This window comes from Herpailurus yagouaroundi, unplaced genomic scaffold, assembly GCF_014898765.1.
Source record: "Herpailurus yagouaroundi ecotype Mexico unplaced genomic scaffold, PumYag 77, whole genome shotgun sequence".
Classification (NCBI taxonomy): domain Eukaryota; kingdom Metazoa; phylum Chordata; class Mammalia; order Carnivora; family Felidae; genus Herpailurus; species Herpailurus yagouaroundi.
In genome coordinates this window covers 85,841,452-85,858,925 of record NW_024412388.1, presented here as the reverse complement: position 1 = coordinate 85,858,925, position 17,474 = coordinate 85,841,452, and the positions used below count along the sequence as shown (strand labels likewise).

The 17,474-nt window shown below is 37.6% G+C and overlaps 1 protein-coding gene across 1 annotated transcript in view; it reads right to left on the bottom strand.

Annotated features, from left to right (window-relative positions):
• Window positions 1–9,984: 9,984 nt before the first annotated feature.
• The window catches only part of PALMD (palmdelphin), a 49,985-nt gene continuing 42,495 nt past the window's right edge, over window positions 9,985–17,474 (bottom strand). The window contains exons 7-8 of the mRNA XM_040471073.1: window positions 14,982–16,079; window positions 9,985–10,348 (exon numbers count right to left, since the gene is read on the bottom strand). Coding sequence (XP_040327007.1) covers window positions 10,305–10,348; window positions 14,982–16,079 — 1,142 coding nt within the window. The 3' untranslated portion in view covers window positions 9,985–10,304. The remainder of the gene's footprint in view (window positions 10,349–14,981; window positions 16,080–17,474) is intronic.

Below are 17,474 nucleotides of genomic sequence, written 5' to 3'. Positions count from 1 at the left end.
CCCCTCCCCTCCCCTCCCCTTTGCCGCTTGCTCACTTGCACCCTCTCCCAAAAATGTTTTTTCTCTCTCTCCCTCTGCCCCTCCCCTGCACATGCACCCACTCTCTCAGGAAAAAAAAATTGTAAGTTACCTTCCTTAATATGGTTTCCATTATAAGATGAAAATAAGTAATGTTTTTTGGAAAAAGATGAAACAAATTCTAGAAAATTGTGGTTCACAACTGAGGCTGTTTTTTGCTTTTATTATTTTTTGCTCTGTGGAAGCCAATCTTAAAGGCAAAGGTAGCCTATGGCATAAGTAATCAAATAAATGAATTAAATTCACTTTAGTGCTTACTTGGCTTCTATCAGGATTTGTAATGTATGAATTGAATATCACTTCTGATATTCATCCCTTCCACATCCTGCCTCCAGTCCAGGATGCGGTGAAAATAGAGATGCCGACTGGCAGCTGATGCCAACTAGGAAGCTCTAGGGGTGCATGTAGCTTTTGGCTGAAATTTTATTTATCTCTATACTCTGGTAAAGCAGAAAAAAAAAAAGAACAAAGGTTCTTGTTTAAGGTAAGTCATTATAGGTGGGAATGAAAGGATTCTTCTAAGCTCTTTTCAAATTTGTTTAGGATACACACTGTTCCAATCCATTTGCGGCTTCTTTCCTCTTTGCCCAGTACCCAGGCTCATCTGCATCCAGGTCACTGATGGTCATGGTGCTGCCTGGCATGCCCATTTGTTTCCCCCCTTCTAGCAGAAGCTTCTTCCTCATTCTTGGAGCCTTCCCTGGCTCTTCCTTCCACATGGGTCTCTCTTGACCACCGTTACAAGTGGCATGGTAGTGGGCTAGGAGGCAGCCAATATTGTCAATTCAAAGGGACTGGGAGTTTGGGGATGGAGTTGGGAGACTTGCATATGCATGTTTGTATTACAAGCTTCCTGTCCTTGGGCAAATGACTTATCCTCCTTGGACCTCATTTCTTCATCTGTAAAGCCCACCTCACAGGGCAATTGTGAGGAATGAATGAAGTGATTCCAGCAAAAGGTGCTTTGTACACGTTATTGATGATGTTGTTGCTGTTTGATTACAATGTTAAACTTTAGTCATTTTTACAAATGAAATGTGTATTTTTGTTTTATAAAAAGTTTTGATGTTCACCTTGAGAAAAATATGCTCAGTGAAATAACCAGGTGTAAATGGACAATCATTATATAATTTTATGTATTTGAAGTACATGAACTTGTCAAATTCATGGAGAAGAAAGTAGAATGATGATTTTCAGGGGCTGAGGGAGAGGAAGGAATGGGGGGTTAGTTAGTGTTTTAATACTTTCTGTTTGGGATATGAAGTAGTTCCAGAGATTGATAGTAGTGATGCTTGCGTAACACTGAATTCATCTAAAAGTGGTTAAAATGGTATATTTTGTGGTATGTATATTTTTACTACAATAAATTTTTTTTTTATATTCATAGCAGCACTATTCACAATAGCCAAATGGCAGAACTAGCCCACATGTCCATCAACAGATGAATGGATAAACAAATTGTGGGACATACATACAAGAAAATATTATCAGCCATAGAAAGGAATGAGGTACTGATACATGCTATAATGTGAATGAACCTCCAAAATGTTATACTCAGTAAAAGAAGTCACATGTAAAAGGTCACATGTTATGATTCCACTTATGTGAAATATCCAGAATGAGTAAATCCATAGAGACAGCAGAGTGGTGGTTGCCAGGGTCTTGGGGGTGGGGGAGGAGGGAATGGGGAGTAATTGCGTACTGGGAATAAGATTTTATTTTGGAGTGATGAAAATGTTTTGGAGATAGAGGTGATAGTTGTACAACGTTGTGAATGTGAGGAATGTCACTAAATTGTCCACTATAAAGTGGTTATTTTATGTTGTGTGACTTTCACCTCAGTAAAGCAAATATTTGTCTTATTACTGCTTTTGGATTTTACCTTCTGGTGGAAAGATTTAGGATTTTTGCTGGCTGTAGAGTTGGTATCAGCTTCATTATTTCATTATCAAAGAAGTTAATGTAATTTTATTTTATGCTTGGTCATATACCTCTAGTTTAGGGTGGAGTAACTTCCTAGAACATATCTTTAGAAGTATATCTTCATATGATGTCTTATTCATGTGTAAAAGAAATTGTTACTGTACTCTGGGTTTCCCATAAGGACCTAAGCATATTTTTGATTTGTAATCAGACACTGATATATGGTAATCAAATTCTTGGGATAAGAATTTCCTGAATCCATACATTTTAAATATGTACTGTCAATAATGGCTGATAATGCCAATAATGGCTGAGTGAGATCCTGCCAAACTGAGTCTCCTCCAGAAAACTAGTGTAAACTTCAAAAAGTAGTTACTTGAAGGTCCTGAAAAGTGAACTGAAGTAGGAGGATGCTGGTGAGGAGTCCACACTCAGAGGAGGAAAATTGTTTAGAGTGCCCTGTTTTCAAAGTTTTTAGCTGTGGTGCAGTTGTAGTCAACTGGCTGTGGTGCTAGGTGGCAGTGCATAGGAAACCAGAGAACTGATGGTTGGGCCAACTGCCACCATCAGGGGGAGGGACAGGATGATCTTGGAAAGAAAACACAAGAGAAGGGATTCCAGTTCCTATTTGCCCACAACGCTGGTTGACCTCTGGATGTGTTCACATACATGAAGTGAACACAAAGCAGTTAGAGCAAAGAAAATGAGTAGTTGACCTCAGATTGGAGTTATAACACAAGAAAGAGTTTGCAGTCTAACCCAGTTAATTGCCTGCTAAAACAAAAGAAGCAACACCCATTGGAGAAAAATAAGAGAATCCAGTATTTTTATAACCTAATATTTTATGATGTACAGATGATAATCCAACATTACCTGACTTAAGAAGAACCAGGAATTCTGACCCATTCTCCAAAGCAGAGGTTAGTTGACTTTTTCTCTAAAGGGCGTGTTAGAAAATATTTTAGGCTTTGTGGATCACATATGGTCTCTGTAGAATATGTGGTGTTTTGTTTGTGTTGTTAGTTTGTTTGTTTACAAATCCCTCAAAAATGTGAGAAACCATTTTTAACGTGAGCAATACAAAAGTGTACAAAAACAGGATGTGGGATAGATTTGGCCTGTAGGCTATAGTTTTTCAACCCATGCTCTAAAGAAAGAGTAATCAATGGAGACCAACCTCTAAGACTTCTTAGATGATTAGAGTCAAGAAATAGGATTTTTAAAAAATGTTTATTTATTTTTGAGAGAGAAAGCACAGTGGAGGAGGGACAGAGAGAGAGAGAGAGAGAGAGAGAGAGAGGGAGAGAGAGGGAGACACAAAATCTGAGGCAGGCTTCAGGCTCTGAGCTGTCAGCACAGAGCCTGATGTGGGGCTCGAACCCATGAACTGTGAAATCATGACCTGAACCAAAGTCAGATGCTCAACTGACTGAGCCACTTAGACACCCCATGAAATAAGGATTTTCAAGCATCTATTATAACTGTTCTCAATGACATAAAAGAAAATATACTTGCTGTAAATAAAAAAAGATGCACAGAAATAGAAACAGTATGAAAGGACCATATAGAAATTGGGGAGCTGAAGAACTAAAACTATTTGAAAAATCCACTGGAGAGAATTAATATCAGAATGGAGATGACACAGAAAAAAACTCATGAACTTGAAGATAGATGAATAGAGATTGTCTCATGTTTTAAGAGAAGAAAGAAACAATTTTGGGAAAGAATTAAACAGAGTTTCAGGGACCTGTTAAATGATGGCATCTTTAGGTATTACCTAAGGAGAGGAGAATCTGAGGAGATAATGACTAGAAAATTCCCAAATTTGTTAAAAGGCTTAACTTTACTGACTCATGATACAGAAAAACAACTTAAGCAGAAAAAAAAAATCATATATATATATGAAGGCAGTTATTCTTTTTAATATCATGGTCAAGGTTTTGAAAGCAAAAAACATAGAGCAAATCTTGAAATGAGAAAGAGAAAAAGGAAGGATTATATATATAGGGTAGCAATGATTTGGTTAACATCTAACATCTCATAGGAATCTATAGAGGCCAGAAAGAGTGGAATAACATCTTTAAAGTTGAAAGAAAAAGTCATCAAGGATTCTATCTAAAAAAAAATCCTTCAAGATTTAGCACAAAGTGAAGACATTTTTTGGGTGAAAGACAGCTAAGAGAATTTGTTGCTAGCACATTTGCAGTATAAGAAATGCAAAAGGAAATTCTGCAGGCTGAAGAGAAGGGATACTAAATGAGAGCATGGATCCTCAGAATGGAATGAAGAACACTCAAATGAATTTACCAATGGCAAATATTGGTAAATATAAAATTCTTTTTGTACTTTTCCTACTTAAATTCTTTATAATAAATATGTCTGTTTTAAGCAAACAATTGAAAAATACATTGCTTCAAGGGGTTTGTAATATACACAGATGTAATATAATAACAAGTTAGTGTAAAGAATGGGAGGGGATAATAGACCTATATAGTTGTAAGATGTCTGCATTTTATTTAAAATTATACAGTGTTACGTCTCCAGAGGCAAGAGAAAAGCAAAAATGGAATATTGGGACCTCATCAAAATAAAAAGCTTCTGCACAGTGAAGGAAACAATCAGCAAAACTAAAAGGCAACTGATGGAATGGGAGAAGATATTTGCAAATGACATATCAGATAAAGGGTTAGTATCCAAAATCTATAAAGAACTTAACAAACTTGATACCCAAAAAACAAATAATCCAGTGAAGAAATGGGCAAAAGACATGAATAGACACTTCTCCAAAGAAGATATCCAGATGGCCAACCAACACATGAAAAAATGCTCAACATCACTCATCATCAGGGAAATACAGATCAAAACCACAATGAGATACCACCTCACACCTGGTAGAATGGCTAATGTTAACAACTCAGACAGAAACAGATGTTTACGAGGATGCGGAGAAAGAGGATCTCTTTTGCACTGCTGGTGGGAATGCACACTGGTGCAGCCACTCTGGAAAGCAGTATGGAGTTTCCTCAAAAAATTAGAAATAGAAGTACCCTGTGACCCAGCAATTGCACTACTAGGTATTTATCCAAGGGATACAGGTATGCTGTTTTGAAGGACACATACACCCCCATGTTTATAGCAGCACTATCAACAATAGCCAAAGTATGGCAAGAGCCCAAATGTCCATTGATGGATGAATGGGTAAAGAAGATGTGGTATATATATACAATGGAGTATTCCTTGGCGACCAAAAAGAATGAAATCTTGCCATTTGCAACCACGTGGATGGAACTAGAGAGTATTGTGCTAAGCGAAATTAGTCAGAGAAAGGCAAATATGATTTCACTCATGTGAGAACTTTAAGAGACAAAACAGATGAACATAAGGGAAGGGCAGCAAAAATAATATAAAACAGGAAGGGGGACAAAACATAAGAGACTCTTAAATATGGAGAACAAACAGAGGGTTACTAGAGGGATTGTGGGAAGGGGATGGGCTAAATGTCTACTTCTGAAATCATTGTTGCACTATATGCTAACTAACTTGGATGTAAATTAAAAAATAAAATAAAATAAAATAATGCAGTGTTCTTAGTAAGTTCTAAGTTCTAATACAAATAGAATGCATATTGTAATTCCTAGAGAAAAAAATAGGACATATATATAAAAGTCAATAGAAGAACTAACATGGAATTCTAAAGTTATTTAAATAACTTAAAAAGGTAAGAAAGGAAAAATAGGAGCAAAAAACGGGATAGGGAACAAATAATAAAACAAATAAGTAAAACAAAAAAATAATAAATAATAAAATAGGCCCAAATTCAACCATAGTAATAACTACATTAAGCATTAGTGGGCTAAATACTCCAATTAAAGAGCAGAGAATGTCAGACTGATAAAAAAGTAAAAAAAGTAAAACCCTTGATGTGATTTAAATATAAAGAGGTTGGTAAGTTGAAGCAAATCAGTGGACGCTTACCATGAAATAGTAAGCATGAGAAGGCTGAAATGTTTGTGTTTGTACTAGATAAATTCATTTCCACCCAAGAGTATTATCAAAGATAAAAGGAGCCCTTTCTTAATGACTAAAGCATTCACTCATCAAGAACACTACAGTCATGAATATGTATGTGCCTACCAACAGACTTCAAAACGCATGAAGAAAAAGTTGCCAAAATTAAAGAGCAGCACTAATTCATGATATAAAACACTCAACAAATGTGGATAAAATCATCTAAGAAAAACTGACAGTTAGCATCATACTTGATGGTGAATGACTGAACATTTTCCCTCTAAGATCAGAAATGAGACAAGAGTGCCTGTTTTCACCACTTTGCATCACCATTGTATTGGAGGTTTTAGCAAGGGCAGTTAGGCCAGAAAAAGAAATAAAAGGGACCCAGACTGTAAAGGAAGAAACAAAACTGTCACTTTTTACAGATGACATAACCTTATCATATATGTAGAAAATTCTAAGGAATCCAGTAACTATTAGAATAAATGAGTTCAAGAAGTTTATAGTTGCAGGATGCCAAATCAATATACAAAAATCAATTGCATTTCCAAACACTAGCAATGAACAATCTGAAAGTGAATTTAAGGAAACAATTCCATTTACAATAGCATCAAAAAGAATAAAATAGGAATGGGGTGCCTGGGTGGCTCAGTCAGTTATGTGTGCACTCTTGATCTCTGCTCGGGTCTTGAGCTCAGGAATGTGAGCGCAAGCCCCATGTTGGGCTCCCTCCACACTAGGCAGGAAGCCTACTTAAAAAAAATAGTAATAAATTTTGGGGAAATGGAAGACTGGCACACTGAAATCTACAAAATACTGTTGCAAGAAACTAAAGATCTAATGAAATGGAAAGACATCTCATGTTCAAAACATTTATGGGTGTACATCAAAGGCATACAGGAGCCAACCGAAATGGCCCAAATTGAAACAATTTGAGCAGCAAATTGTGTTGAATTGGATTATAACTCAAATGCAAAGTAAACATTCATGAGTCCATACTGGTTTAAATTAATGATTGAAAATAAATAAATAAATGAATAAATGGGAAGAAGAGACAAATCTGTGCAAAAGATTTGGAAGTGATTTATATAGATACTCTGCCTTCAAGGAGAAGGAGCCTAACTCCCTACTCCCTTAAGTGTGTAGGCTGTGCATGGTGATTTCCTTCCAAAGCATACAGTATACGAAGGGGAAGAAAATAACAATTTTACAGTGGAGCAACCTGACAAACACATTAGCTGGGAGATCAAGGGCAACATCATCAGTAATAAATCATTGAAAGTATGTACCCTTGATATGATGTGATGAAAATGTCACTTTACCTCTGTGATCTTTCTTCTCCAAAATTCACAGCCCCACTCTAATTATGAGAGAAACATCAGACAATTTGCAATAGAGGGACACCCTGAAAAATACCTGACCAGTAATTTTCAAAATTGTCAAGGTTATCAAAAACAAGAAAAATCTAAAAGGAGCCTAAGTAGATACGATAGTTAAAAGTAATGTAGTTTTCTCTGTGGGATCCTGGAACAAAAAATGGACATTAGGTAAAAACTGAGGAAATCTGAATAAACTATGAGATTTAATAATGTATCATTATTGATTCATTTAATTATAACAAGTTTACCATATTAATGTAAGAAATTAGAGGGTATGGAGTATGTGGAAACTTTGTATTATCTTCTCAATCTTTCTGTTAATCTAAAACTGTTCTTAAAAACAATGTCTAATGTAGTTATCTGTGGAAACAGTGACTCCTGAGAGTGTGTGTCTCCTTTTAGGGACAGGGTGAAATCTTTGTATAAAGGATTGTTGCATCTTATTAGATGGAAACAGTTGTTTTTTGGTTTCTTAAATGTTCAAATGTATTTGTAAGGATAAGTATGGAAGCTGAGTAGAAAAATGGGTGGAATAGGGTGCCTTGGGTAGCTCCATTGGTTAAACACCTGACTCTTGATCTCAGCTGAGGTCATGAGTTTAAGCTCCACATTGGGCTTGGGCCCCACACTGGCCATGAAGCCTACTTAGAAAAAAGGGGGGGAAAAGAAAAAGATAAAAGAAAAATGGATGGGCTGTGTTAGTGTAATGGTTCATCTTTTATTTTAAAGTTTATGTTGAGAGAGAAAGAAAGAGGACAGGGGAGGGGCAGAGGGAGAGGGAGAGAATCCCAAGCAGGCTCTGCACTGTCAGGACAGAGCCTGACATGGGTCTTGATCCTACCAACCAGGAGATCATGACGTGAACTGAAACCAAGGGTCAGATATTCAACCAACTGAGCCACCCAGGAGCCCTGAGGCTTCGTCTTTATCTTCACCATTTAATGCTTCATCTCCAAATCCATCTTATGCCCCGCCTTATGATCCTGACCCTGTAAACATCTCTCCTTTGCCAGTTGACGCAATGTTAGGTTTGCCAATAGAGGGTGCTGGAGGGCTGCTGTGAGGCAATAGTGCAAGGCACCTCACTCGCATTTTTCAGTTTTCCTTCCTTTTCACTGAACACAGGAGTCAGTGGATTGGTGTGTGGGATAGTACAGCCTCACTTCAGCTGCCTGGACTGACCAGCTTCAGCTTTGTCCTCAGGCCCCCTCTGCCCACCTGGCAGCCAATTCCACAGCAGCTTCAGCTTCACCCATAGGTAAAAGACCAGCTCCAGCCTTCTGTATCCTCTGGCCATGCTGGGCCACTTCTATGCACCAACACTGGCCCATGCCCTTTGGGAAGGGGCCAGAGATCTGCCGGCCAGATTCTGGCTCATGTTGCCTGAGGCCAGCTGGTATTACGCAGTCCCTCCTTGCAGACTACATCTCTTCCTTTCTGAACCATTAGCTAATTCATTCTTTATTGATCACTTACTAGGTGCCAGGCAGTGTTCTAATAAACACTTGTGTGCAAACACTCAAACAAAAAAAAAATCAATGCTTTAGTCACAAGGATGGCAGACCTACAAAAGAATGTGCAGATGTGACAAGTCACTTATGCTAAACTCAGAGCCATGGGAGGGAAGGAATGGGACCATTGGATAGGGTGTTTGTGTTGAAGTGTCTCTGAAATTTGAACCTCCAGATTTCCCAGATCCCAGTCTCCTCCAGGAGAGGAGCTGTCTCCTGCTATAGAACAACTGCCCTTGCAAACAATCCATCTGAGGTTGATGTTTGGCAGGTTTAAGCTTGTCCTCATTAGGATCTGCTTCTTTTACCTCTCATTACTTCCACACCAGTAACCAAGATAAGGTCTCATCATAGCCTCAAAAGAGAAATTCAGTTTCTGCTCTGAGAGGAAACAGACTAGTCACTGAAGGACTTGCAGGACCTGAGTAAAATGCACTGGTATGATCCAGGGAAGATGTGTGAGGACGGATTTTGAGAGCGTTAGGTGGAGGGCAGTACAATAAGGCAGAGTAGGAGAGAATTGGCATAGGAATATTCTTCTTCAAATTAGGATTTAACATCTTGGCAAGAATACTTAGAAATGACATACTGTACACATTCTTATCAAGTTTTCATATTAGGATTCTAACATGTATACAAAAATTGGTCAAACATTAGACTAGATTTATATTCTTTGAGAACATGTGAAGTCCTCCGTCCAGTAGTCTTAGGTCATAATCAGTCATTGCACCATGCAGTTCACACTGAACTGAATGAAAGAAAAGGTAATATTTCAAGAAGAATGAACATGTCAGTTATCATATGCAAAGTGATGAGGACTGTCAAGATACTACAAATCTAGTCCCAAAATATGAGGATGATTATTGTATGCACCTTTGGGATGGATGCGAAGAATTTGAAGTCTCTACCAAATCAACTGGTCCTTAGGAGAAGAATGTCTTAATGCCTTGTTCACTTGGGATATCATGCTCATTTGTTAGAGCTGTAGATGAATAATTCTGTGATGAGGTGTAGTGGCTTCCTATGATCTTTCAATTTTTGTATTAGCAAAATTACCATGTCAATTAAAAGAACATAGTCAAGCTATTTTAAATAACTTTATTCTTAAATTTAACACACTCTTATTAGAAATGCTTTGGTATCAATACAATAAAAATATGCTGGTTTCTGCCCCCACCCCCAACAAATTGTGTCAAGTAACTGGAAAAGTTAAGCGTTTGTTCTCCCTAGCTGTTTTGGAATTTTTCACAAATAATGATTACTGCTTATCCACATGGCTTACTATGGCTATAATTATACTTTTTTTGAGTCTCAGGAAAAAGAAACAAAATATCCAGAAGGGAAGTTGGCAAATGTTTCTTAGGTTCTTCTCCAAAGGATGTTTGGGTAGATGATACACCTCTCAGATAACTTTTTTCCCCAGTTTTGCCATTCTCATCCTTAAAGCTGAAAATTGAAAAAAAAAAAGTTATAAAAAAAGCTTTAGTTTTCACTCTAAATGACCATTTCATAGAATGCAGGAAAGTTTGAAACATACCTCAGATGATTTTATCCAATAATGTGAGCATTGTTTTAGTAGCACAAAAAGATAGTAGAAATAATAAGCTATGGTTAACTTAGGACTGAAACAGGTTCAGAACTAGAAGGAACCTATTTCTATAAAGATTAGAAAAATTAGTAAGGCAAACACAGCATAAGTTGAGTAAATACAGGATTAGTGCACAATTTCACTATTAGCCTTAGATAAATTCCTATATGTCAGTGACTATGTTTTGTCATATTTCTGAGCTATGCACTACTAAAACTAAAACATGACTTTAATTCATGATTGAGTTATCTTTTAGGTCATCAAAGTTGGTTATCCCAAGGGGCTCCATTCTTGGATATAGAATGACAAAAACAAATTTCTTGTGAGTGAAAAAATGTGAACCACTAATTAAGAGTTGGAATAATTATAAAATTATATCTTTGTCAAGATATGTTATAAGTATACTTTTGGGGCACCTGTATGGATCAGTTCATTAAGTGTCTGACTTTGGCTTGGGTCATGATCTCATGGTTCAAGAGTTGGAGCCCTGCATTGGGTTCTGCACTGACAATGCGTAGTCCACTTGGGATTCTTTCTCTCTCTGCCTCTCTCTCTGCCCCTCTCCCACTTGAACTCTCTCTCTCAAAATAAACTTAAAAAAAGATACACTTTCAAATGACAGTATACCTTTTAAGCATATTCCATTGCTAATAATAAATATGAAGTAGAAACCATTTTTTAAATGTAGATTTAGAATTCACAACACTGCTCTGATGTTCTGGTATCATGTCCTTAATATTTAGGACTTTAAAGTATACTGCCTCAGTCATATTCCAAAAATTGAAAGATGCTTTCAAGGCGCTGATCATTATATTCATGTGTAATATGGCCCAAGAGCCAGCTCTTTAACTGATTGCAAGATTTTATTTAATGAAAAAAATATAACAGGGAAGACATGTGTCTCATTTTCCGGTCATATATTAGTTGTCTATTAACAATGAAATGACCCCATCTCTAAGGAGCTCTTTTTTTACAAATATGAGAAGTGATGGGGGATCCAATAATGTAAAAAGACTATGATAATTTTTATTGTTATTCTACTTATATGAAATGTTTTCATTTAAATGAAGTCAAGGAGCATTATTTCCCATGGAACCTTAAGGAGAATGATCATTTCTAGTGTCAGGGTCAAGAATATTTCCTTGAATTTAGGGCTAGCTGAGAGAATTACCTTTGCTCTGTAGCCAAGAGGATGGTCTCTATTGCTGGGAGATGTTGGATGGTCAAGCCTAAGGAGATGCCTATACTTCAACAGCAGGAAGTGAACTGAAGGCAGAAAGCAAGGCTTTATATTTTCTACTCTTGGATTTTATGGACCTCTGCCTTGGCCATACCAAAAAAAGAGCAGGGGAAAAGTCCATTTTAAGGGACTTTTTAAAGGTATCTTTTAAGGCAGGGACAAAGTCTTCCTCTTTACAATTACTCCTCAACTTGAGATTCAGTAAATCAGGCACAGCCTTGGTGCTATGGACATTCAGTGAAATTCTTGAAAGACATCCTGGATGTGCACATCCTCAGGAGTGAGGTAATCCAGTAGCTCACTGTCCCATTTCTTTAGGGGTAAAAAAAAGAATTCTAGATTGTAACTGTCTGCTATTTTTTCTTGTGGCCTATGGCAAGTAGATGGTGTGAATTTCAAGTGGATGTGTAGGGCTGGAGCATGTTGACAATAGGCAGGTGTAGCAGGTAAAAAAAATCTGGGCCCTCAGCTCCCCTTTTTATTCCTCCTTTCTGCTCTTTTCTGATCTTTACTTGCTCTCCCCACAGCAATTCAGACATATAGTTTTGGCTGGTTGAACGTGGTGGAAGAGAGCTTGCCTCCTTACACTCAGCATTCCTTGCTTCCTAATGATTGCCACAGGTTGGCAATTTTGACACCAGTAGCATGTGAATCCCTTGGAGCTGAGGTCCCCCACCTCTATCATCCTGAAGTGATGCTGACATATCTAAGAGGGGTGACTAGATCTAGGAGTACAAGAAGAGGTTGGCAAGGACTATCAAAGAAAGCCAGCTGCCTAGTTGGTGGGAATAGTAGAGGAGTCCCAGTAAAAGCGCACTGGGGCCACTCACTGGTGGATGTGTGTGGCATTAAGCTATACTTTAGAACATGACCATTTTATATTTACATTAGCCAATGGACTTTGCTGAATTTTCTTGTCATGACTTCACCCGTTCAAAAGTTTTGACTGAGACATTTGGATCTTCACTTTCTCCCCTCTTTCTTACTCCTTTGTGCTCTTTTCCTAATTCAAAATTGCTCTTAGATAAGGCTCTCATAACAACATTTACACTAAGAAAAAAGAGACTAATAATTCTTAACTATTAGGCTTTCCAAGAATATTTATATTTAGTAGGTGACCTATACCATAAGTAAAGAAATTGACTGAAATGATGGATTTTCAAGTATTTCAGTAAGCATTTTTGCAGTTTTAGGGGAGAAGCTCAACCTATGTGGTGCTTGTGAAATTGAATTGCATAGGTGGCTATATATTTTATGTATGGGAATGCCTTCTGGGGGTGAGAGCATATGTCAGTATGATGTGCTTATTTAAAAAACCCATTTAAAAATATAGCAGCTCTATAATCCATGCACTGAATTGGAAAACAGGAATGTAAAACAATATCATGATGGAAGGCAAGGAATTTGGAGCATTCTGTTTATAATAGGCTTTGATTGATAGTACAGAACTTTGTATTGTTACTTTGTCTGGAAAAGGTCTTCCTGTTTTCATTATTTTAGTTCAGTGGCATGATTAGTGTTGTCTGGAAACATTAGTCACTTCCTGTCTTTTTCTGTGGGGTAAATGTGTTGACATGGGTAGGGAAGAAGGAATAGGGGCATTCAGGAGGAGGTGGCTAACATCCAAGTGCAAAAATGGAAGATTTTATAGTAGGGAATGTCACTATTCTTGACCATAATCAATGTGTTCCTTCTCTTCTAAGTCTACTGTGTTGTTCTTTTTTTTATATTAAAATTTTTTTTTTTAACATTTTTTTATTATTGAGAGATAGAGAGAGACAAACTGTTAGCAGGGGAGGGGCAGAGAGAGAGGGAGACACAGAATCAGAAGCAGGCTCCAGGCTCTGAGCTGTCAGCACAGAGCCCGACATGGGGCTCAAACTCACAAACTGAGAGATCATGACCTGAGCCGAAGTCAGACGCTTAACCACTGAGCCACCCAGGCACCCGTACTGTGTTGTTCTTTTAAAAATGAATTTAATTCACAAAATCTTATTAGCAAGCAAAACTCATTCTCAAAATGGAAAGGAACTTTTAGTTTTAGCAGGTTTTAATTGTGGGGATGTATCACACAGCTCTGATTTAGAAAGGTAAGTGTACACTTACCAACAGGTTAGAAATTCTTCAGATAATTAAAATTCCGGTTGGTATGCCTAATTTAACTACTTAAAAGAATGGAAGAGGCCCATTTGCTTGTGTTATTGTCAACCCAAAATTGAGCTTATGGGTTGCAAAAGAACACTTCCTCACTTGTGCAAGTACTACCACACTTCTATAGAATTATCAAGTTCTGTTTGCTGAATTAGCTGGAGCTTAACATTTATTGCTTTTTAATGAGAATCTTTCCACTAGAAACATTTAAAATTATCATCCCACTAACACATTCAGAACCTATATGTCTGAGTAATTTGACTTAGGTCTTTAGCTAAGGTTAAGTAGAGCTATTATAATTAATTTTGTCAGAATCTTATTTATTTTTTTATAAATGAGAAGTAGAATATGATATTCAAGCGATAACAAGGAATTTAAAATTGATGAGCTGTCACTTTTGTAGAAAAAAGTGTAATTTTCCATTTAATGCTAAAAAAGCTAGATAGCTATAAAACTTTATAGAAACCGAGAAGTGTAAATAGAAAATAGAAAAAAATAGAAAAAAAATTGCTAAGTTAGGGAAGGCTATGGAAAGTTAGATGTTATAGATAATGCAAGAGAAATTGGCATTCTGTTTTAAAATGTAGAAAAATTAAGGAAGTAAAGTTAAACTATAAAAGCATAGGGAAATGAGATATAGCAAAGTAATAAAATATCACACTGAATAAAATTTGTTTCTTGTTTTTTCTTGCAAAATTAAGGCAACTTGTTAACTTAAGTAGGAAGTTTAAATAACAGGCACAAACAAGTAGCTGGCATCAGATTCTGGTGGGAAAAGATATGATATAGATGATTCAGTATATTAGTAATCCAAATACATTCACAAGCAGTACCGTACTGTGACAGAAGACAGACTTCAAGTTTCTAAGGTCAATCAATGCAATATCCAAATAAGGCAACAACTGTTTTTTTTTTTTTTTCATTTTATCTTTTGAAGTGACTTAATCAGATCATTATTAATTAAAGAAAAGAAAAAAACCCTTAGTGTGTATTATTCTATGAGGTGGTCAAAAAAAGCTGAAAGCAAGAGGGCTTGTTAACACAAAAGGAAGATTGTCACACGATTAAACAGCAGTGGCAAGCCTTGTTATTTTCATTACCTGTTAAGGACGGGTCCTCAGTCCCATCTCCAGCTATCTGAACATCAAGTGGAGAATGTTGAACCGGGTTGCCTAAGCTTTCTTCTTGCTCTTTCCAGGATATGGAATTTTTGTGGGGAGATTTGTGGTTTGTGTTTTCATAGGGATTAATTTCTGATCTCTTTCTAGGAAGTGGTGTTGGTTTGGCAGGCTGGTAAACCTGACTGTAGGGAGCTACAGGATGGTAGGATGGTTTCTCAGCTTCTCCTTCACCCTCCTCCTCCTCATCATCAATCACAACCAGCTCAGCATGGATGATCCCATCATACCCTGTCAGAAGCTTCTTTTCTTCTTCATTGTCTTCTGCCTGCTGGTAGCCCATGAAAATCATTGTCACGGGTTCTGTATCAGCCATGTCAGAGGGTAAGGAATGAACGATATTGTATCTGATATCTTCCTCATCCTCCTGGCAAGCAGGAGAAGAATCCTGGTATTTTGGCTTCCCAGCTATTGCTTCGCTGGGACTCATTCTTGCCTTTGGAGAGGGTGAATATTTGTCCTGCATCACATTTGATTCTTCCCAAGGAGTCATCAGCCTCTTTTGTAGGGTGTCGGGCATCTCCTTGGCTTGTTGAGTCATTGATCGGGGTTGAGGTATCGGTCGAACAGGGCTGATATGATTGAAGCTGTTGTCCCTCTCCTCTGAAAGTCCATTGTCCATAGTGTATACAGATTCATTCATATCATTACCTAGTCCGTTAGCTTTCATCTTTATCCTTTCTTGAAAATTTGGTCCAGGAGTTATCTTCTCCCTCTGTGGAGTTGTAGGCCTGCAAAATGGATTGGCATATACAGGCTCATGATACTCTGTTGGAGATTTAGAGTTTCTCTCTGAGGCTTGTCTTAAAAGTTCCTCTACCTCAACTGGTGCCAGGCCATCGGTGCCATTGTATGCTGCACCATGATTACAGCTTACTGCATATACTGACTTCTGCCCGTCGTCGTAAACTTTTATTCCTGTACCTTTAAAGTCATCTGATGGGAGAGGTATAGAAGACAGGACTGTACTTTCTCCAGTTTTCAAGTCTTTTTCAACTTTAATTTCCATGGCGTACAAAGCTGTCAGGAGAGAAATTTGATCTTTGATTTAGTTAACTTTTTCTCTTATACAGTAGCCTGCTTTCACAATGTATTTTTAAGTTAAGTATACCCTTTGATATTCTTTCATGTGAGATGCTGTTGTCTGTTTTTAAAATTTTTTATTTTATTCATTGATTGTATAAGGTCAATCAATGTAAAGGCCAGCACCGTAATGACCTAGGTTTTTATGTAAGGATGTATGGAATTACTGAAAAAATGGGACTGAAAAGCTGGTTGGAGAAGAGAAGCTGATGATTCCATTGGGAAACCAGAAAATATCCTCTTTGTAACTAATAAATCCAACAAGACAGATCTCACTCTTACATTATCCAATGGGAGGAGTCAGACCTCTTTGTTAGCTAGGAAGAATGGGTTGCACCAGGCATTACAGCAGGTAAAAGGTCTAGCACGGTATATTTTATTAAGTCACATCCTTGCTGTGTGGGCCAGCAGCCTGCTGAAATCATAGAGGAGTGTTCTAAAGTTTTCACAGCAGGGAAGCTGTTTAAATGTAGAACTGGTATTGAAGAGGGAGGAGGAAGGCAAGAATCACATGCTTCTCCTTCTGCCTTCTTTTTGTGTTTCTTTCATTCCAATTTTCAAGTAGGAGGAAAAAAATAGAGCAATATAAGCTGAACTGAAGCAAGTGAACTGGAGAGCACTGTGTGGATGAGCCCTGCTTCAAGGCGCAGGCAAATTCCTCATGACTGGAGTTTTAAGAACTATTAGGAATCTGGGCCCAATTACAATGTGGCAGTGCTTTGGCTTCTGCTCTGGCCTCCCACTTTCCTTTTTGGACCCATCTTGATTTCATACCTCCTTGGTAGCCCGGTGGTTCTTGGCTCCCCCCAGCTACCCAACTAAAACTGCAACCCTCCCCATTCCCACTCTCCATGTCCCCCACCTCTGTTTTATTCTTTAGTATTTTCACAGCCTAATTTGGTATTTTTAATCTATTTACTTAATTTTAGGTCTGTTTTCTCCTTTAGGATGTCAGCTCCAAGAAGGCAGAGATTTTTGCTGTTTTATTCACTACTGTATTCCTAGTGCAAGAACTGAGCTTGCCCTGTAGTATGTGGTCACTAAATATTTGTTGAATATTTAAATGAATGACTGCTACCTGCTTATAGAGTGTAGCTTCCTTTTCTGGTCTGAAATTCAAAGGTTCCCTCTCTGGCCCCATACAAGCCTTCATTTTTTCTGGAGTCTTGGAAGTATTAGTTTTATGAAAACCATTCCACATGGGGGTAAATAATGCCTAACTTTCCCAAGGGATATTTTTACTTTCATAAAGGATCTTAGTAATCTAAGAGATTGCCTACTAGATGGAATATTTGGGGAGAGATATTTTTGAGCAGGGGAGCTTTGCTTTTA